Source organism: Nothobranchius furzeri, chromosome 4 (genome assembly GCF_043380555.1).
Source record: "Nothobranchius furzeri strain GRZ-AD chromosome 4, NfurGRZ-RIMD1, whole genome shotgun sequence".
In the NCBI taxonomy this organism is placed as follows: Eukaryota; Metazoa; Chordata; class Actinopteri; order Cyprinodontiformes; family Nothobranchiidae; genus Nothobranchius; species Nothobranchius furzeri.
In genome coordinates, this window is record NC_091744.1 from 49,510,067 (window position 1) to 49,533,945 (window position 23,879).

Sequence of the window (23,879 nt, forward strand, 5' to 3'; positions counted from 1 at the left end):
GTGACAAACAAAGAATGTCGTCTGTGCCTTGTGAATGAGTGGATGTGTCTTCTTGCATGAGAAGTAAATGCTGCTTTCGCTGGATATTCTCCTGAATGACTCAGGTTTTAATAGAGGGAGCAGCTGCTTGAGAAACAGGGTGCGGTCCATGTTTTTGCTAGACGGTTATTTAGTTCAAGAGACTGGAAACAATAGAAAAAGAATTTATAGTTAGTGTGATGACAAGAAAATCCTTTAAAATACAAAAAGTTGTATGGTTGTGGTTATAAAGGAAGTATTTTGTCTGATTATGGGCCGTGAAGTCAGCTGGACTCTCTCGCTCTCTCTGTTTTTCTGTGTAACATGCAGTTTTAAGCAATTTGTGACTTTAGAAAGGATATTTTTCGGTGTTTTGGACGTACCTTAGGCTTCTGGTTAGGGTCTTCAGGAGATCCTTCCTCTCGGACAGATCTAGTGAGAATGACTGGAGTTTCAGCCTGGGGACCTGACTCCACCCACTTTTATGGTTACACCCAGTAAAAGAGTGCTTGCTGCAGTCAGGTAATGAACAAGGCTTTTTGGCAACAACCAGTTGAATTGATGAAATGTCAGAATTGTGGAAAATTTACTAAACTACTGTAGTACATAGTAAACTGAGAAGGTTAGCCTAAAAAAAAAAAGGATAATAATAATAACAATAAATAAATAAATGATAGGATTAGTAACCTGGATTTCAGCCCAACTCACCATTGGACGTCAATATAATCTTTATTGTCTTAGGATACTCAGCTGCAGCGGACATGCAGTAAAGCCTCATTTTCTTTTCAAAAAGGAATTCATCAGCGTCATCACTTATCTTCATTAGTTAAGGAAACGGTGTCTATTTATAAGTCTAGGAGAACGCTTTAGGCTTCAACAGTTCTCTCCTTCGAGCAAACATGCGCAAATTTCCGGACAGTTTATAGTAACGTTCCATCCCATTCCATTCATTGCATAAAAATAAACATTAAATGAATAATTTGGCATTCAGCTGACTAAATGATTCATGGAACATCTCATCCGAGACAACAGTGTTGTTTCAGCTCTGTTAAGTTTCCCAACAGATCTAGCCAAACCTAGCTGATCCTATATTTTTCTATCAGCTGTAAGTTCTAACGTAGAAAATAATGTTACAAAATATTGAATAATTGTACCTCTCATTCGATAAAAATTATGTTCACATTTTTTATCTTGTGAAATCTTTAACATAACATTTTTAATTGGTCTTTTTGACAACAATTGGCTAAAAAGTCTTTAAGTTTATCATCACAGGATGGCATGATAAATAAATAAATAAAATAATATAAATAAATAAATAAAAATAAGAGAGAAAAAGCAAAATTAATTAAATGAAACGTAATAGTAATAAAACGTTAAACTGATCTAAATCTGTCGTGGAGTCAGTGCCACTGGAAAAAGGAAGAGGATAGGGGAGTATTTCTTAGCACAAATCACGTTATTGATTTAGCAATGCAGCTTAATTTCAGACGCTTTAAGGATGATACTAACTTGTGTTATAGATGGAGAAGTAGCACAGAAACACACTTCTAGATGAGGAGATAAGGAAAAACTGCTGATTACCAATACTATGCACAAACAAACCTGTAACTGCAGTTTCGTTATTTATGAATTAACCTTAAGTAGTGAATTAATTCTTAGGATTTCTTGTGCGAGTAGTGTTCTTAAAGAAAAATAAAAAAGAAAGAAAGAAAGAAGGTAAGAAAGACAGGTAGTTTAGGTAAGGGACAACCTGAAACTATTTTGTTGAATTGATAGTGAAGTGGTTGTCCTAATTTCTAATTGGAGAGATCACACCGCAACATGAGTTTAGAACAGCAGTTATGGGAAGTGTTGTTGGATTAATTTGATCACACGCTTTGGGTCTTATTTTTTCTTTCCACTGATTTAGCGTTAGGTTAAGTGTTTCACACTTTCGCTTCAGTCTGACATTTGCTTGGTGTGTGAGGGCACAGAGACGTGTATGGACCGTGTGTTTGACTGTGTTTGTCTTGTTTGTTTGTTTATTTATCTATATGGGCGTGGCCGAGCCTTGAGAAACATCAACAAAGCCATTGGACTATTCTGAGGAAATTAACCAATTCAAATTCAAATTCAGGATCCTGAAACAATTTGGTTATAACCTCTAATTGATGAAGGACATCTTAAGAATTCATTGTACAAGGCTTCCTCTCCAGTGTTGCCGGAACTGTTATAAAACCCATGCATGGTTGTATATTTTAGTTTGAACATTTATACTCATTGAATTATTGTTGTTTGCTTTATGTTTTAATTTCTTTGTAATTTTTTCTCTGTGACACAGGTGGAGATGCTGGTGGCAAAGTGGATCCCACTCATTTCTTTCTCCCACACACATTCTTACTCTCTCTTTCTCTCTGTGTATGTGCATGTGTATGTGTTTGTGTGTCCGTGTGTGTCCATGTCGTGATGTCACTGTACCTTTAATTGCGCTTGCTGTTTGTAACTGTATGTGTCTGATGTTGAAGGTATCAGAGGCTAGGGTCAGTAAGAGTTAGGACATTTTTGTGCATAACCTTTAATCCCTAGACGATCGGTTTGGGGGACGTCTGGTCCGGCCGGAGTGCGAGTCTTCCTGGTGTTGCACGGTGGCCAAGGGAGAGGATGGAAAAAGATGAAGATTGGACTTTCATGAACTCACGTCGATACCTGAGACGAGGACTAAAGGACAGTGTTGCTTCTCATCTTACTGGGACTAGATTGACTAACATAAGAAGTTTGCTGAGTCTTATGACGATTCTTGTCTTGAATGCTGCTAGGAACCGTCCCTGATAAATTACAATGGGGTTTCTGCTGGAGGAGGTGAAGAGGATAACCAATGACAAAAAAGGAAAATATATCACCGCAATGTATCATCGTTTTATAGGCCTTCTGACGACCGCGACACCAATAGAGGAATTGTTCGCAATGGAAAGATGAGTAAAATGCAACTACTCTACACCCTAGACTGGTTTCCATACCTGCATTCACACCATTACAGTCACACCTGCAGATGACAGGACTTTACTAGCAGAATAACCATACAATGCCTGTTTCACTTAGCTGATGTTTGCTTACTTTTGTTCCAGTTTTACAACTTTGAACTAGTTCCTGGTTAGTGCTAGTATTGTTTTAATTGTCCAAGGGAGGTTACTGCAAATGGGGTCATAGTTTTAAAATGTATGTAACACCGTTGTGTGGGCCAGAAGGGCCGGATAGATCTGAGATTATAAAAAAAAAAAAAAAATCCTAACAGAATATAGCATGTGTGTATTCCTGGTAAACTGCCAATAATGAGCCCAGAACTAACATGTTTCCAGATAGTGCTTAGAGAACGTTAATGACAAAGTTATAGATCGTAATGCTGTAGATTATTTCCTCGTCTGCAGGGGATTCAGAACTACAGAGGATAGGCGACTTAACGTGTGAGTTTACCATATAATCTTAGGTTTCACAAAATTTTCTTCCCATTTGTGTCAAAATTATCTGACTTATCAATGTGATAACATCCCCATGACTGTTACTACTCCATTTCAGGTGAGGCAGATCTTCTGGTGGGTGCTGGATGTCATGTTTTGATTAGTGTTTTGTTACTGTTATGGGACAGCGTGAGTTCATTTTTGTGAGTGTGTGGATTTTGCATGAAGGGTTTTGAATGTGGTTTCGAAGGTTGAGGGACAGAATAGGTGGTTCTGGCTGAGTTTAGGTCAAATGGGCTGGATGACTTTTAAATTTGGTTTTGAGGACTTATTTCTGGTCGTTTTATCGAGCGGCCATTTACATTACTCCTAGTTGTCAAGACAATCAGGTGAGCTTTGCTTTTACCTTTCCCATGAATGCTTACGTAAATCATTGCATGCCTTGCTAGCAAATTAACCCTTTCATTTAGGATAGTGGGTAGGATTAAATGGGGGTCTGAATGTGGGGCTGGGTGCTTTGTCTATGGGTCTAATATTTAGGAAATTTTTTGTGGTAATAGGTTTATAGGCATTTAAACTAAAGACCTTATATAAATAGCAGTCACAGTATGTAGTAGTCTACTGTAGGAAGATTAACTGTGAGTTGCTAATTTGCATTTCAATAATACTAAAATCTCACCCTTGTTGATGTGGTTTGGAGGTATGGTGGCCTGCTGAGGTTGCGCCTATATTGCGACAGTTTTTCTTGCATGTAAAGACACAGATAAAACTCTCTGCCATGGTCAACCCTGACTTGATCCCACATACCATGGTTCATGACTGCAGGTCTGGAATAAACAATGTTTACATGACTGAACTGAAATTTACAGACTCAAAAGAAACATGTAGATATTGAAAAGACAATACAGAAGAGTAAGAAATTATGAATTGTTCCACTGGTAGCTATGAATATATTTACCTGTATATTTCCTCATAAATGACAAGGCTGTTTTTTACTGGCATGGTGGAATGTGCAACAATCTTGCTGCTGTAGCCATCAACGGCCAACACGTGCGTCACACCAAACATCACCAGCTTTTCATTTTGGTCCAGGTGTAGTTTATGACCCATATATTCGGCATGAAAGGGAACTGGATTCAAATTTCGAGCACCCTATGTGAAAAAATAGTTTCAATTAATGCAAACTCCCATATTTTCCATATTAGCTAACAATCTTCATGAAATTTAAAATAATCAATGTTTACATTTACAAACAACACTTGTTTAGAAACTGTTGTACAGGAAATAGTTATAACATTGCAATTTTTTTTGTTCACCCTTGGATTGAGCACAGTTGTATAATTTATACCAGCAAAACTCGAAAGCAGTACCAGTATTACAATTTTCCACATAAGAAAAAAAACATTGGATTTTTTTCTTCTTTAAAAATCAAAATTGTGGTTTTTCTAAAATAACAAATAGCTTATTTTACGCCTTTGTGCACTGTATGAAGGCGGGGCAGTCTGACTTTCATCCAAGTTTTCCATTTTTTCATAATACTCTTTTTATTGTCATGAATCTAAGAAAATTTTCTTTTTTTATTTAATGTTTCCCCAATCCTCTTTCAGATATTTATCAAAATATATAAATTGTCTCTTTTCAGAAGGTCTTGTAACTGTTGCAGCTCCAAACCAGTTTCGGTGGACTGGATGGGGGAATGCCTATTTGGATTGTAGGTTGCAGACCTCTAATTTACATGTTGTTTTCAAACCCACAGACATATATACATAGATGCCCCGTGGACTGGAGCAGCCGTAGTGGCCTGCTGCCATTTTAGATGGGCCTCCATTCGCCCCCAGTGCATTCATTTCTACTGAGGAAGGTGCTTAAAACAGCTAAAAAACACATTATATAATGTTTTTTCACAAAATCAGACACATGATATGGCATGATAATTAAAATATAAATATATTTAAACAAAATTATTTAAATAAAATCCTATCAGGTAGGCTAGAAAAGTCACTAGTAATCCCACATGACCCTTTTTCTATTGTACGCCAGTTGTTGTAACCGTAGGTGGCACAGAAACAGGCCTAGTTGCTCGCTCTAATATGACATGAATATGATAAATAGACTTTGGAGAGTGATGAGACCCGTCCAATATGGCAGCAACGCTGTTATGCTCTCCAGCACCCAATGGGGCGTTCATTTCAAGTTAATGTTATTAGTCAGTCTCAGTACTTAATTTAGTATGTAATTTTACAGCCACGTTTCAATTGTCTGTCAACTGCATTAATTTAAGTATCATACCTCACGCCGGAATTCATGGTATGGCTGATGGAGCTCCCTTAGGATTCTTCCAACCCGAACTTCTCCTGCATGCAGCCCCATTGATGACAGATAGCCAGTCATGAACTTACGGCCATATGAGGGTCCAGTCTGTCAGGAAATTATACATTTAACGGAATGTTTTAGTAAATAAACAGTAGAAATCTAATTATAAACTTACTTCATATATCGATCCAGCCACAGCTCGCTCTAATGCCTGGTCCGACACTTGTCTTTTTCTCTTTAGCTCATGCCGAGCACAGAATCTTCTGACGCTCATTTCTGAGCACGGTAGGATGTTCATCTGCTGCAGCGTGTAGGCGATTTGTGCGTGTGTCAAACCGGTGTTGAATAAACTCGTAATCAAATTAGTGTGTGATTCTAGTGCTGCCATGTTGACGATGTCACCAAAATAGGGTACCCGCACTTTTCTACTCAACTTCCGGGTCACGTAATCCCAAATGATGAAATATTAAAATCAAATTCGGTCCTGCGGCCATTTTTCCATTTCTCATATTTGATCCAAGACTAAAATAGAAAATACGAAAAATACGACTTTTTTTCTTTTTTAAAATCTGTTTGTAAAACAAAAAACAAAAAAACAAATCCATTTTTCCTTTTTCGATTGTTTTCAATCGAAAATAGAAAGAACGAATGATACACGGATTCTTTCACATTATCGTTTTCCCACACTTTCTGTATACCTGTATTTTGTTGTTTTTCAATAAAGAATGACAAATTATTTAAGTTTATGTTTTTTTAGCACACAAATATCTATCAGTAAAAAATTTCTACAAAGCTAATATTTACATAACAAGTATGATTGGGTTTTGAAATACAGCACTCTGTTTATTTTAGTAAGATTTTTAAACCAAGTAAAGTTAGTAAAGAACACATTTCTATTGGCTCAGAAACTGTTGGGACTTAAAACAGGCCTGTTGTAGAAACAACTTGGCATTCTTCCTTCCTTTTTTGTCTTAACCAAAGAAATTCCAGTAATTGAGCAAAAACATTTATTTTTTTACATCACATTTTATAAAATAACAGGACACAAAGTGTCGGGACATTTAAAAAAGACTTAGGCCTGTTGGTCTTTTCTTCTATGAGACCAGACAGGTACGGAATAAATGGAGAGAAAAACCTATCATTGGTAGAGAGTGGAGTCAAATAATCGGAAGGATCGATCTTTTTCCGCTGCTGCAGAGGGGAGAACACGCAGCTCTTTAGCTGAATCCGCATCCAGCTCTTACTGCTGCACCCAGTGTTCTGAAGCTCTCTGACCATACAGCTGTATTTATTGAGAAATAATGGAATGTAACATACTCAGTTTGCCATTTGCACCTGCAGTTGTACACGTCATTAGTCTTGATAAGCAGGAGCTAATTGCCTTGTTAGTCAGGAACTAATACATCACAAGGACATGTAATTCTAAGATAAGCAGGAACATCATGGAACATCCTTGATAACAAAGACACACGCTGGTACTGAGAAGAACTAAGAGGAGAAGGAATGTTTTCACTCCCTTTTTGTGCAGGAGAAAAATATGCAGCTGTTAGAGCTTGTGCAGAAAAACACTGAGAGGCACTTGATATTATAACAGGATTTCATAATGTAGAAAATAGCATATGATAATGTATAAAAGAGCTTATGATAATGTATAAAAGAGCATATATGAGAGATACATATATTTTCAATCCCCCTTTTGAACTCTTAAGAGTTCAACAAAGATTAGATCTATAAAAGACAATAAAAAAACAACATCAAATATCACTAAAAAGAACCTAATAAACAATGATTAAGAGACTGAAAAACAACCAATGAGTTCACAGCTGAGACTATGAAAAACTGTGAAACAATACATGAAACATGACTCTAGCGTTAACTGAACTTATTACTTCATGAACGTATTGCATGCACACCCCGTAAAGGAGGCGAAAAACCCTGTCCACTGTACTTTAACAGGGAAAATTCCTCCATGTCCTCCCTTAGGTTGGGACGAACGCCGCAGCACAGAGCGGGCATGCTAGACTAGACTAGCTTGAGGACAAATATCCTCATCAATGGTCAAAAGAAAGAACACACAAACCAACAAAAGCTCATGAAAATTAACAGGTGATAGGGGATTGTGACAAAATCACTGAACATCATCACACTGTAACATCAGTGGGCTCATACAGGTGTTAATTTAAGAAGGAGTATGTGATAGGTAATTTGATTTCATCCCATATTACCTTAAAGGACGACACACCCTTTGATAGAGAGAGAGAGTAAATTGATTATTTGTAATGTCCATGTGTGTGGCTCAACCAGGCCCCATGTCCATGTGTGTGGCTCAACCAGCCCCCACTCTGCTCCAGCCTCAAAGCTTTCTCCTCACCTGCTCTGTATAGAGCTCCGGGAGTTGACGTCACTTCTCCCGGCATGCAACAGTTCAAATCGAAACGGCGCCATATTGGCATGCAGAAGCCCGCAGCTGGACTATTTGTTATTGTCAGAAAACTCAATCAAACGGGAAATATGGTAGATTCCTGTTGTGCCCCAGGATGCAGAACAGACGCGGACAACATAAGGAATGAGCCATCTACAGGATTCCCCAAGATCCGGAGCGCCGCAAACGTTGGATCATTGTAATAAAACGCGCTAGTGACCGGGCTAAAATGAAGCTGTGGGATCCCGAGAGTAAAGGTTTTCGCTTATGCAGCGACCACTTCATATCAGGTACTTAAACCAACGTTTCCTCAACTGTGTATGGTATTTATTTTAAATGTTGTAAACCCGAATAAGTTCCCAGAACTCAAAAATTTTGAGGCAATCAATTGCCTCAATTTTTTTGAGTTTTGATACTGAAAATTTTAAGTTTTCATAAATAAAATGTCTTAATAAATTTTACTCATACATTTGAAGTTTCTTAAATTAAAATTGCTTATCCAATCAACTCAAAATATTTTATTTGCCACACTGCAAACCAAAAAAGTTCCCAAAACTCAAACATTTTGAATTGCAAAACAAAATATGCTACGTCTTTTGAACTTAAATTTATTAATAAATTCTACTCATAAACCTTGAGTTAGATTAAATTAAAATTGCTCATCCAATCAACTCAAAATATTTTATTTGCCACACTGCAAACCAAAAAAGTTCCCACAACTCAAACATTTTGAATTGCAAAACAAAATATGCTACGTCTTTTGAACTTAAATTTATTAATAAATTCTACTCATAAACCTTGCGTTAGATTAAATTAAAATTTGTTATCCATTTAACTCAAAATATTTTTGTTACCACACTGTAAATCAAATAAGTTTGGTTAATCAAAAATTTTGAGGCAATCAATTGCCTCAAAATTTTTGAGTTTTGCAACTGAAAAATTTAAGTCTTCAGAAATTAAATTTCTCAATAATTCTACTCATAAACTTTAAATAAAAATTGGTCATCCATTTAACTCAAAATATTTTAGTTGCCAACATTTAGTTTTTTGTTCAATTAATTGAGAAACTTTCATTTACCAATACTTAAAGGAGCGGCCTTTCATTAACACTGTAAAGAGTTGTTTTAGCACATACTGGCTCAAAAAAATTATACATTTGCAAATTGTCCCTTTATAAATATTTGTTTTGGTAATCCAGGTGATTATGTCAACAGAACTTTGAAAGATAGTTAACAGTTTCATAAAAATAAGTACTAGACCACATGATTATAATGTTAACTCAACATTTATTATTTTCAGTTGTCCTTGCTCCAAGTGCAAAAATGTCAATAACACTGACTTAATACAACGTATGGCACATGACTCAAAATTTAAAGATTTTGAGCAACTGATTGCCTAAATAAAATGAATTTACAAGGGAAAATGGAGCATCCTTTTTTTTTTACAGCAAAATAAATATAAATAAAAGTATAAATAAAATAAAGAAAACTAAATATTTATTGAAAAATAACTTCGAAAGGAAGGCTGCCAGAATTCATTAACTTAATACTTGCCAATTCAATATTTTTAAGGTCAGATTAAAACAATGTAGTACCAAGCAGCTAACTTACATGAAAAATAAACAGCAATAAATACTGAAATAAAAAATAAAACCAAATTAAATAGTTACAGCAATAAACAAATGTCAAACTAAAGAGAGCCTTGGGATTCTAACTATTACCAAAGTAGAGCAAGAGATCAACAAGTTGGATCCAATTCAAAGGTTTTAACAGATTTACTAAAAACAATTCTTAATGGGTAAAACTTTACCTTCACCCCTTCACCCATCACTTTTACAAATGATTGATCAGGTCATTCTTACCCATTTGTTACCTGGGTGACAGTATACTAGACCACTTAAAACCTTTTGAACATATTCCAAAGTCATAATGAAATCAACTAAATATCAACCTGGCCAAAGTTGGATAAGAGATCAACAAAAGTTAAGACTTTAAGAGCGTCTGACGTTGAAAAGCCTATAATGTGAATGCATTATATTTATCAAAAACATTTCTAAATGGGTAAAACTTACAACCATTTCTCATTTATCTTTTAACAACAATGGAACTTTGTGTATTTGGGCTTACTGGCTACACACCTGCAGAGCAGTGCTGCAGCTTTAAAAGAATCATGTAAAGACGACAGTTTTCACCTCAAGGGGAAATGCCTTCCCACCTTAACCCATCACCTTTACAAATGAATGGTCAGGTCATTCTGGAGCGTTTGTAACTTGGGTGACAGTTTACCGTCTTCTAGACCAAGTAAAACCTTCTGAACAAATTCAAAGGTCATGGCAAGTGATTTAGGATACCTGAGGTGTAGAGCATAAATAAGTCCAAACATAGTCACGAAGGCCTCAGAAAACCTGGAACAGGTGAGAATGACGTCACTTTCAATCACCACTGAGACTTTCACAGGCTGATAGTGGACTGGATTTGTGTCCTGGTCACTGATGACAGTGAGAAGGGCCACTGCAACATATTCCACATGTGGATCATCTGATGTGTCCTAAAACAAATGAAAGGGAAAATCAAACTCCATGGATGAATAATGCATTTAACATTTTGTTAAATATTCGACGGTGGCACAGGAGTTAAGTGCTCGTCCCGTAATTGGAAGGTTGCAGGTTCGCGCCCCGCTCAGTCTGTCGCTGTGTCCTTGGGCAAGACACTTAACCCACGTTGCCTGCTGGTGGTGGTCGGAGGGACCGGTGGCGCCAATGCTCGGCAGCCTTGCCTGTCAGTGCGCCCCAGGGCAGCTGTGGCTACATTGTAGCTCATCCCCACCAGTGTGTGAATGTGTGTGTGAATAGGTGAATGACTGTGTTGTAAAGCGCCTTGAGGACTCTAGAAGGCACTGTATCAAATACAGGCCATTTACCATTTTAACATTACATAAGCGGTTATTTTGGTCTCAATAATATCGTTTATCGTCAATAATTTGTTGGACAAAATATCGTCCAGCAACATTTGTTATTGTCCCAGGCCTAGAGTGACCTATCATATATTTCAAGTTTCTCAGTAAACTTGTTTTTTAAGAATAAAAATACAAATCTGGATCCACACAATGAATTGAGAGAAAAAACAATTATTAATTCAGTTTGTATGCTTTAAAGTTTGATTGATTTACCAAAAACTAATTTTTTATTGATTATTTCTGATTATAATCAGTTTTGTGCAGGCTGAACATGAAAATAGTCTCCTACACCCATCTCCTGCATTAGCCTCTGATAGAAAATAGACGGTGACACTTCAGAATTAGAAAAGTCTGACAGATCTACGGCACTGTCACCAACATTCATAGACTCACAATGGGAAAGGCTGTTGTTGGTTTAGCCTCTAGGCACAGCAGAGAATGTATCAACTAGAAAAAGATATCCTTTAGCATTAGTAACTTCACCTTATGGCAAAAGCTCCTCCAGGTGTTTGTTATTTGTAGAGATAAAACATCAGTGTTGCAAGTCAGTGGTAGAGTTGTGTTGCTGTTAATCAGAGGTGAGATGTCCAAATATTATTAAATGACACTCAGTAACATACTGTCTGAAGCTCAGCTGTGATGTGGACAACACAATGTGGTCCTTGAAATGGTGCACCAGTATATTTTTTCCCCTGGGGAATGACTTACAAGGCCTTTATTCTTACTAGAGACCACTGCAGATCTATTGATTAAACAAGTGTTTTACTCCTTTAAGCAGGTTAGTATTTTCAATGTGCTCTTTACCTAATACACTGATGTAATGTAATTATTTAATGACACTTACTGGGCAGGTTCTGAAAAATCCAGAGACATCCTCACGCAAGTATACTGGTAGGCAATGGAGAACTGTGGTTCGTCTGGTGTGGATGTCATGGAACTCCTATTTAGATCAAAAACAGAAGTGCATCTTCTGAGCTAACAGTAAAACAATCCAAATACAACATATCCACAAATAACATGTCCATATATTACACAAACTAAAAACAAAAGTACAGCAACAAGACCTGAGACACTCATTTAATCAATACATTTTCAGTGGTCTGAATAAATGCCTGAGGAACTAGCATATTGCCACATCAAAGGGGCACTGAACACAGCAGGATTTGGAGCCTTATTTGTTGATATTTGGACATCTCTCCTCTGATTGGATAACAGCAATGTGACTCTACCACTGACTGATTTCTCTGGAACATTTATGTTTTACTTCCAAAAATAACACAAGCCTGCAAGTGATCTGCTGTGTGGTGGAGTTGCTAATGCTAACGGGTAGCTTCTACTAACAGAGATGTTCTCTGCTATTTCCTGCCTTGCCCGTCGTAAATCAAGATGGGTGAGTCCATGAATGTTAGTGACAGTGTGACGTCAATCTGTCAGGCTTTTCTAATCCTAGAGTTTCACTGTCTATTTTCTATGAGAAGCTAATGCAGGAGATAGGTGTAGGAGACTATTTTCATGTTCAGCCTGAATGAAAAACTTAGAGTGACCCATTATAATCAGAAAAAAAAATCATTAACAATCTTGAATTATAAAAACCAATAGTCTCCTATTCCCATCTCTGTTAACAAAAGTTAACTTTTTTGCGTATTTACTTTTATTTTCAAAAATAAATAAATAAATGTCGTCCTGGAGCTTGGAGGACATTCTACATGTGATCATGACACCACCCTCTTTTGCGCCAAGGTATAATCTTCATTCATAAGTCCAGTGTTGCGGTAAGATTACTACCAAGCGTGGCGGCACAAATGCCACGAAATTCCTGCATCGCCATGGGGCTTTCACACATTGTGTTGCCAGTGTTACACTGATTTGCCAGCATGCTTTAACCTGGCAGCAGCCAGATCTCTATGTGTAGCCCAGTGTAGAGTCTACACATTTAGATCTGGAATCGCTGCAGCAGAAACCGTCTGAAAGTGGGAGGGCTCTCTGGTAGAATATTTTGAACTGATTAGAGGACGCACAATAGGGCTAGAATAGGGCGCTTGATATGATCGTCCAAACTAACTCCCACCCTACAGCACAGTGCTGACACACGATTGGTCGGTCTATTTTGGCCCGGAGGTCGGACGGTTTGAACAGGAGCGGTACAAGATTAAATCTCCTGAGTTTGGATAACTCAAAAGGTTAAGCATGCTGTGCCTAATAAAAGCAGCTAGTGGTAGAACAGAGGCTAGATGTCAAAATATCAGGAAATAAGACTCCAAATCCTGTTGTCTGAAGCAACTTTCTCCTGTGGCTGACTTGTACTTCCTGAAACAAGTGCATAGATACCCCCCTCCACACTAGGACTCACAATTAATTTGTACTTAGGACCACTGCAAATCTATTTACTAAACAAGTGTACCACATTTTTAAAAGCCAATCTGAATCTACGCATGGTTTAAAATGTTTAATGATCTTCTTACCTGTTCATCATGAACCTTTAGCATGCCAGCCAACGCATCTGCAATGCTCCCAGTTTTGGATGCCTTTTGTCTGAATAAAGTCATCAAACGAGGCAGATGACGGTCGAGCTCAGCATAAAATGTGTTGGGCAGGTTTTGGTTTGTAATCCTCTGAAACTCTGCATACACCTACATAAAAAACAAGCAAAGGGACAACACAACATCAGACAATGAAACTTTATAGAAAACCTTGCATTCCTTTTAGACAGATAGTTGCTTGCAACTAAAGCTTTAGGTTTTTCCTGAAAAAAAAAATATATATATATACAAAAAAAAACCTAAGTTGGTTTTTTAACAAGGCAATTCAATAATTGGCATGAGTATTTTTTTTTTCATTAGACATGATTTTGTTATTAGTTTTGTTTATTTATGTAACATATCCCCAAATTAAAATCTTAATTCAATTTATAAGTCTATCACGTAACTCCAATTTGCTCATGCAAAGCATTCAGTTGGTGACAAAGATGTGTTACAATACTTTCAGAGGTAACTTTTCAAGCACAAAAGGGAGTTATTTATTTACATATTTATTTTGGACTTAATTTATTTTTAACCATGGACATTGCTTTTTTAATTTGTTGTTTAACTAGAAAATATTTTATTAAGAAACATTAACACTGTAGGGAATAAACAAACACCGTTATTTCACTCAAGTATGACTAAATTACATTTTTGTATGGAATATTCCTTTTATCATACAAACAAACTGATCCATATTACCTCAGACTCCATTCTGAGAGCCGGCCACATGTCAATGAGGTAACTCACTGGTGGGGAGGACATTACTATTGCCTGTCGGCGTAGGGCAAATGTGGTCTGCATCATCTTTCCAGTCAGGGGCAGATTAATTTCTGTCTTTTTGAGTTCTTCAACTTTGTCTTATCTGCTCAAGACTTGAGGGATCTTCGCCTTGTGGAAAGTTAGGTAAAAAGTTGACCTCCGCTCGCTTAGGTCTTTTAATGTTGGAATGTGAAGCTTCATGCTCTGGATTGTTTTTGCTTCTTTTTCCAGCATTTACGTAGACTTCTTGTCTTCCAGCTTGTCTCATCTTTTTTCTATAGTTGCCCATTTTAAACTTTAAACTGTTCTTCCATCCATAGAAGCCAGTCTCTGACCCTGCTTCCTGCAAGCAGGGATGTTTGGCCACAAGAGCACGGGCAGCATTTTCAATCTCTCTGTCACTTGGGTATGCCTTGAATCTATATATCTCAGATGCAAGCTTTTCTAAAATATCATGCTTGAGGTCTCTCGTCAACTTTAGATGTCTCTTGTTTTTCTCAAAATCATCATTTCCATTTCTGAGTCTAAGCTCAACATCAAATGCAAATGTTGGAACTGGAAAAGGACCAGAAGGCCATCGACTTAAACGTTCTGGAGAGGACACATCCGTGAGTATGTCTGTAGATGCGAGAGAGCTTGACTCATCTAATAAAGAGATGTGAACAACAGCTTTTTGTGGCAATTCCTGAATATCAGTCAGAGAGGTAAGTTTCCCATCAAAGTCTGGATCTTCATACAGCAAACTGAAGTCAAGATCTAGGTCCAACTGCTCCTTTATTATGCTGACAAGTGCATCAACTGAGGCTGGTCGTGAACTGAGTTTTAGTTTTCTCGCTTGGTCATTTTGAATAACACGTAGGATCAGAGGATGGGAGGAAGAAGCCGCCATTTTCTAATGAAAAAAGAAAAACAAAAATTGGGACAATATAGGGTTATTAACATATACAGAATATTTCTCACACAGAAAGCAAAACAGTCAGGATAATTGATTGATACCATCAAATAAATTACCATTTTCTGTATTCAGGTCCGCTTTACTTGAATGAAATGCTTCGGAGTTACCAGCAAAGAGCCATTTAGCTTGTAGGCAGAGAGTGGGGCAGTATCGTTGAGATCAGTCAGGAGATGGATTTGCAGACTTGTGTGAACAGCTGACAGTTCATATGACCGAAGATGTTCTACATACCAAGTGTCATAATTACCACATAGGAAATAAACCTCACAATTGACAAGGTAGATCTGTTCTATTTTGCTAAATTTTGACAGTCCACCACTGACCCCAACTGATAGAAACATTCCACAGACAAACTTTGTGCCATCAACAGTCACTGTGGAAGTCTGGTAGATTATGTCACTAGCTGTTTGTCCTCTAAAGTGTACCTGAGCTACTTCTGGCAGAGTAGAAACCAGAACAGAGTCAACCCTGGATGCCTGTGTTTTTGGCTTAAAAAACAATGGTGCAGCAAAATGATATGCCATCATTTGTTGATGTCTGACTGTCATTGTTTTCAAAATATTTTTGAAATTTTGGGTGTCATGCACCACTCTTTTGAAGAAGCGGTGCTTGGCCTCAAATCGCATGGTCCAAACATGCACCAGTGGCCCAAAGTCCTTAACTAAGGCAGGGTAGTGCTCCACATAATGATGCTTAGGACGGAGCCTAAGCTCAGGGAAAACCTCTTGCAGTATCTGTCTATGATCACTGCTTTTGCACTGAAAATAGTCTAAGGTTTCATCTGTGAATGATGGACACAAAGCTAACTCCACCACATCTTTCAGTTCCATCAAAATTGCCCACACATCATCGCCCTCTGGTACCACACTGCCTACCAGCAATGGAAGCAGTCGAAGCAAAGTTGCATTTTCATGCCCATTGCCGCCTATTGTTCCCCGAGACATAAACGTTTTGGGGATTGGCTGAGGTTTATCCACTTTGTCACTGTGTTGATATGGGAATGTTGAAATCTTTTGGTTTAAATAGTCAAGAGTGAAGTATTTACGCCGAATCATCTCTTTAATGCAAAGAGAAAGCTCCACTGGAACAATACCTTCCAGAAGATCATGGAGAATATCTGGAGGAAACCCTGTTGTTGGATGGAAGTAACTCAGTGACTCACTCAAGACACAGCCAGCTTTTAAACTAAAGCAATGGTTTGAGGTGTCGCTTTCCTTAACAGTTTGTATGTGGAGTGCATGGCTGGCTTTGTTTCTTTGAGAAAACTCTCCATCTCGGACTTCAGCTGCTTGAAACTGTTCACTTGTGGCCACACAGAATCTGCAACAATAGTCAGCTCTAAATGACTCAACAAACCCACCTAATCCATGAGCAGCCAGATTATCTGCACAAACACAATAGACGGTTCCTTTAACATTCTGCCCAACTCTTTCAATAAAGATGCCATCTTGTTCTAGAGTACGAACATCATGTAGCAGTGGGGAAAGAATAGCAGCATATCCGTATCTTTGAAGGTCTGTAACTTTCACAAGTATTGCTAGCTGTATAGAATGTAATGCTGACCTGTACTTTGCTGGTACATTAGCAAGAACCCAATATACAGCACAAAGCTTGTGAATCTTACGTGATGTGCCAAGTGGATTGGCAATTTCAAGCTCATCAATATAAAGCTGAAGTGGTAGTACAAGATCCCCTTTTGACAACAACTCATTTTTTATGAAATGAGAGCCATCAGAGTATGACACATACTGACCAGTTGCTGTATTTGGTTCAGTAATCTTGTCAAGAATGTCTGTGTTTTTGAACATCTCTTGAACCATTTTGAGAATAGGAACATACATGTAGGTATGTCTGGGATGCTCCAACCGATACTCTACTGGCGTTACATATGGATAGTTTTGCTCAATGAAAGTTTTTCTGCGCTTTGATGAACACAAATCTGCACCTTTAGTGGTAGATGTCCACACAACATTGGATTCCATCACTGCTCCAACAAGTTCATCCAGTATAGGTTCTGGTATACTGTGACCATTTCTCTTCAATATGTTATTAACTGCGTCCTTGATTAATGGCTGAGATAAGAAGAAGATTTGATTCAAATGATCTACTATTTCTTGAATAGCTGTGTTTGATACATGAAGGATTGTCTGCATCTTAAGGAATAAGGATGATAAATTCATTTTTAGTTCATTTTGCAGACTGTTTGTGCCATACTTACTAATATCCTCCTCTTCTGTGGTATAATCAGAACCTTCTTCATGCAACTCCCTACTCATCTCTGAAGTGCTGCTATGGACGTCTTCACTGACTATGTTAGTTTTAAAGTCTGATGCACAACTTGCTTGGTGTGCTCTACTTTTATGGGAGTTAAATGAAGAGTACACGTTGGTGCTATAGCTACAATCCTTATATGGACATGCCACTGTTTCATGATTTTTTAAATGTTTTCTGAGATGACCAAAGACAACTGTTTCAGAAAAGGGTGACAGAAATGTGCACAGAGAGCATTTAAATGTCATAGACAGCCAACTCTCATTTATACTACTGCCAGGTTGGGCCAAATGATATCTTGACATATGAGTAGTCAGTGCATTAAGGGTCTGAAATGTACATATGCAATCAGTTTCGAGGCATGGAAGAGGGCTAACTTTGGAAAAGTGGCTGTGCTGTAGCCTGTAGTGTTTCAGTAACTGACTTCTAGTACTAAATAATGCAGAACACAACTTACAATGCCAGCTCATACTGCAACCAGCCACCTAAATGAAAGACAAATGATTAAAAAAAGTTTAGTTCTCCAGCATACACTTCTGACACACAGAGTAAAATACAATATCCAAGTTGAACAGGAAAAATAAAGAAAATTAAACATGATTTCAAAGTGTTAAAAGTTATCTTTAAACAGTCTCTTTAAACAAATTTCATAGATCTAGGTGATGTAGCAGAAACTGTAGCATGCAATGCCTTTTGGAAATTGAAGAGCAATGACTGTATTTTTCCTGCATCAAAGCCCCCTTTATAGCATAAACATAACTTATGAATAAATACACACTAGGAACAATAGTTTTATAAATCTGAAACACACAACCAGTCTAAAACAAAAACACAGGTTAGAAAAACGTGTTCGTATTATTAATTTATTAAAAATAGCCTCGTTGATCATAATTCCAATAGTTCACTTCCTCTATTTGCAGTTGTGATGACAGGCTATTCAAGTCTCTGCATGCTCTTTTCAGCACACTAGTGATGAGAAATCTGGCTCTTTTTAGAGAACTGGTTCTTACGGATCGGCTCACTAAAATTAACCAGCTTTTTCGGCTCTCAAATAGCTCCTCACATTTCTTGTTTCGTAAATAAATTAATCACCAACAATGATACAAAACTGAGTAAAATGAATTACTAATCTACAATATACATTACATCAACTGTTTATTATTTAAATAACTTATTTTAATCAACAAGCCGAGAGCTCCAAAACATATTTTAAATGACAAAAACAAACTCAGCACGTAAAATATTTATTGACTTAGAATCATTAGAGCCTGTTGAATATATTTTTCATTTGCACATTCCACACTCTGTCTTTTAGCTGTCACTGTAGTTAAGTTAAAATGTGTCCAAATCTTGCTGCCTGTCCTGTTTTCACTAACCTCCTCCTCACTGTTCTGTAGCGCTGTTTATTTTTGTTTTCTTCTTTTACAGATTTGTCCCCACCAATATTTACAGGTCTTATCAGCTAATGTAATAATTGTCCTAGGCATTTTGTGAGTGCCATCCACTCTCCTTGCTTTCACAGCAATCAGAGGTGCGCTGCAACCCCCAACCCCTCCTCCCGGTCTCACTGCAAAGGCGTGTGTGTGCACGCACCTGTTCAGTAAAATCTAATAATGGGTTCGTGGCCAGAAATAAATAAATAAATAATATAGTGAACTTTACAGCAATCCTCAAACTTGGTATGTATCAGCTTTTGTCTGGGATGGACCCATTTAATCAACATGCTGTACTCTTTATGAACATGTTTTTAAAAAAGTACCTTACAACTGGTAACAGTACATATGTAAAATAATTATTTTTAAAATGATTTGACTATAATTTTTATCAGCTTGTACTCCTGTCGCGAAGAGGTCACACTTCTTACTGATGTTTAAGTTTTTATTATCTCCTCGTACCACAAAACAGTGAAAAAACTGAAAATAAAAATGCTTTTTTCAGTTCAAGTTATGCTAGAAGATGTTTTACATAAAAAAACTAACAGAAAATATGGAACGGCAAACAGTAATATTTGTTTTAAAAGACACATGTGAACGTTTTCTAATATTATTTCTAAATGTATATTTGTGACTTAGAAAAAGATTTGAGGATCACATGACTGACACGGACATCCGACGTTGCCATGGAAACATGTAAACGCTGAGCATTCTAACTAAATAGCGCCAGCTACACGGCTTTAAGCCACAGCTGGTGTTCTCTATTGTAGTTCTGATATGTTTGTAGTTCTTGTAGGCATGAATGAATAATTCTTGCTCAGTCTGGGAGAAGAACAACGTACTTCCCTTGCATTCTGTTGTCATTTATCTGGCATCGATTAACAGGGCTGCCTGACGAGCGTGAGCCTTTCTCCTAGCGAGGAGTGAGTGAATGTATCAGCCCAGCTGAGCTTTGCTCGTGGAACTGAAAAACCCTGTAGTGAACTGGTGGTTTATTTTAAGTGAAGCTTTTTTTTTAAGCCTCAAATTTCTGAGCTCGCTTTGTAGAACAGCGCCGTGTTTGCACGGGGGAGGGGTTTGGCTCGTCGCACACCCCAGTGCAGTAAAAAAAAAACTATTAAGCCAAATGCAAAGTTTAAGGCAGAACATTAACCCACAGATTTTTATTCATCTAAACAACTTCACTGTTTGAGGGGACGTGTGGTGAAAACACATGTTTACAGACGGGACAAGTAGCAAGCTAGAACAGAATATTTCTGAACACCTGATCGCGAACGACTCATCATCACCACGAAGCAGCGGGATGGGAGGAGAAATGAAGCTTCGCGACACAAACAGGGACTTTTCATTTAGGGAAAATACTGAAATTTTGCACCAAGATGTACTGTTCGGCACCAGGACGTACTCGGTTCCCAGCCCTACACTGCATAATGTACGGCACATTGCGCCAAAAGCTTCCAAACTATAGAAAATGAACATAATGCACTTCTGCAAGAATTCCAGACTGACGCAAATGAATAACACCAAAACGCCATTTTCGCCCGCTCAAAATATACCAGTGAGCGGGAAATGCACTAAAAATGGACGAGCTACATTCATTTACCTGACAATTTCTCACTGCCTCTTCCTGAATCTCCACTCTGCTCTGCTCCCGCCTGGTTTAACTGAAACAAAATGGATGAAGTTAAAAAGTCTTATAAGGGAATTGAATTAAATGAACCGAAAGTCAACAGATTAATACTGCTGGAATTCTGAGAAAACTAAATTAAACATACGCAAAAATTAAGCGGCCTACGGTCTGATGAACTGTTTAACATAACAGTTTAATTAAAAGTTGATACTTACTGTGTGTCCAGTGATTAGAGAGCAGCTAAAATTTCACAAAGGTCGGTGATGCAGCGCGATATGAAAGAGCCCCAACTGCTCAGAGTTCAAATTCTTCTTCTGTGATTTTTTTTTACAGCGGCAATGAACTAACACATAAGACCCATCAGCGCCACCTATCATATCCGAGTATGAATTACAGATTATGCTGAATCAATACTTGGCTTTGTGTGTGCGTGTGCGTGCATGTGTGTGTGTGTGTGTGTGTGTGTGTGTGTGTGTGTGTGTGTGTTAAATAATAATACATTTAACATTTAATGTAAAATATTCAAAAATTGTATCTATTATTCTAACATCAATGAAAAACTCTACTGCAAATTCTGCTTTGCAGGTTTTTTAAAGTAAAGAACAAATACTTTTTGTATTGCACCCTCAATATAAAAATCAAAAGTTCCTGAAAATATATAAAAATTGTGGAACTCACTCACAGCTGAATTTAAGAATATCACGTCTCTCCAGCTTTTTAAATCTTGGTTGAAAACATATATATTTAAAGCTGCCTATGCAATTTAACTGGGATCTAATGTCTCATGGTGGTTGTTTTTAATTTGTTGTTTTAATGGTGTGTTTGATTGATGTATTTTATTCTGAATTCCTTAGTGTATGGTGATCTGGGTGTTAGAAAGGCGCCTGAAATGAAATGTATTATTATTGTTATTATTATTATTATTATTTGTTCGCTCTTCCTTCCTCCATCTCATAAGCTGAGTCCAATTCTGTCACGCTCTGAACTGGAGATTGTTATTCACACCTTCATCTCCTCATACTTACCCCTATTTCACACTGGAAGCATCAGCGATGCGGAACGGCAGCGGAAAGTCACTGCTTCAAATTAGTATCTATTATAGCCTATGGGGGTGATTCAAACCGGCCGCGCCGCGAAAATTTTCAGTGCATTTTCGTGGACCGGATACATGAGTGTTATGGTGGCAAGATACTTGCTATGCCCTCTGTTGTCTTGGTGGGGAATTGTTTTGCAACACTCCACTGTCTTAACAGAAGTTCGCCTGTGAAAACCTTTCTGACACTCCGTGTGCGTCTCTCCATTGAGGAGCTCACGTAGAAGTCCAAGTCAGGCTTTATTCTGCACTTTATTTTACAATTCTGCTTTTCTTGGGGTCCACTGGTTACCTTTGTTTGTTTGTTTGTTTTTTCTTTTTCCCTTTCCTCACATTTTTATTTTTTTATTTTTGGTTTTTGTTCTTGTGAAGTGCCTTGTTTTTATTTTGACAGGCACTATAAGAGTTTCTTCTTCCTTAATTATCTTTACAAATTATTAAGTTGACTTAAACACAAAGAGAAATTTTTGAAACATAAAAAATATGTGTGAATATCAATATTGATAATTTATTGATATTGTATGTACTCATTGCAGTTGTTGTTTATTAAGATATTTAGGTTATGCGTTAAAATAAGCAAATAGTTCCGGTTACTTGAAAAGTTTGAAATCATATAACTCACACTTTTCAAGTAACATGAACTATTTGTTTATTAAGTACACATATCTTAAAATATTAATAAACAATAACTTAAATGAAACGAGTACATATAAATTATTAATATCAGTTTGCATGTACTCATTTTATTTAAGTTGTTATTTATTAATATTTTTAAGTTATGTGTACTTAATAAACAAATAGTTCATTTTACTTGAAAAGTGTGAGTTATATGTACTCAAAAAAAAGGAAATGTTAGACGAACTCAACAGATTTAAGTTCTGAAAACTTTTCTTAAAATATTGAGTTTCACTTACTCAATATAGTTGATTATTTTCAACATTTGGGTTTACAGATTCTTAGTGGGCTTCCTAAACTTATTTTGGCGTGGCTTTTGCTGTCTTATTACTCATAGCAACAAGTAAACATCACGTAAAACGTTGCCTCGTGAGTTCTGCGTGCTGCCGTTTACGTGTTTTATGATCACAGCAATTAACCGGCTAAGCTGTATTTAATTTTTAATCAATGGTTGATCAATTGTTAGATCACACATAAAAAGCACTTTGTATTGCTATTATCTGTCTCACCGAGACTACTTAGGTGTAAATCTGTTATTTGTCCGTCCATCCATCCATTTTCATCCGCGTATCCGGAATCGGGTTGCGGGGGCAGTAGCGTGACTTCTCTCTCCCCAGCCGCCGGAGCCAGCTCCTCCGGGTAAATCCCAAGGGGTTCCCCGGTCAGGTCCGGTGTTGTGCCGGTAAGAAGCCCGCTCCGACAGCTTCTGGCTTCGGAGCGGGCAGTAGAGTCGAGAGTCTCAGACCTTCTCCCCAGCTCCTCCGGCCGGGGGAATCCCAAGGGGTTCCCCCGGCCAGGTCCGGTGTTGTGCCGGTAAGAAGTCCGCTCCGACATCTTCTGGCGTTTTTAAAAAGTATCCCAGGGGCACGGTAAGGGTCGGAGATGTTTAGTCTATTTAATTTCTGACTATATAAAACGATTTCTTCTGTTTTAAAGTGTGAAGTAAACTCCTACGAAGTAAAATCCAAGCGGATCCCGTTCATGTTCATGGTTACATCCGTGTTTGTTTACCTGTTTTGCATGCCAAAATGGCGTCCACTAACTGAGAGTCACGTGGGGTCCGGAGCTCTATACCTGCATTCTTCAATTATCTGGTAGATAATATTTAACCTCCATAACCCTGGAACCTGAAATAAACACACATGACAACAAGGAAGACATTTTACACTGAATTAGCCAAATGAGGGGGAGATCACCAAAATGACACATAACTCTCTCCAGAGCTAGCTGCCAGGCGACTCCCCCAGTCCTCAGAGTCTTCAGTGGTTTTATTCAAGCAAAGGGTGGGGGGAGAAGGCGGACCTTCTCAAGTTACAGAGTTTTCTCAATTAACATCCTTGCTCAACCTTTTTAAGAACAGCCAACACAGAGATTCATGATGTGCAATGGGCATCTTTTA

At 37.7% G+C, this 23,879-nt stretch overlaps 1 protein-coding gene across 1 annotated transcript; it reads right to left on the reverse strand.

Annotated features, from left to right (window-relative positions):
- Positions 1-3,034: 3,034 nt before the first annotated feature.
- LOC139069787 (uncharacterized) lies at positions 3,035-6,169 on the reverse strand. The gene is made up of 5 exons (XM_070550736.1): positions 5,941-6,169; positions 5,742-5,870; positions 4,411-4,604; positions 4,132-4,279; positions 3,035-3,040 (listed from the first exon to the last, which is right to left on the reverse strand). The coding sequence occupies exons 1-5, from the start codon at positions 6,151-6,153 to the stop codon at positions 3,035-3,037; spliced, it is 690 nt and encodes a 229-aa protein (XP_070406837.1). The 5' UTR covers positions 6,154-6,169.
- Between the last annotated feature and the right edge of the window lie 17,710 nt (positions 6,170-23,879).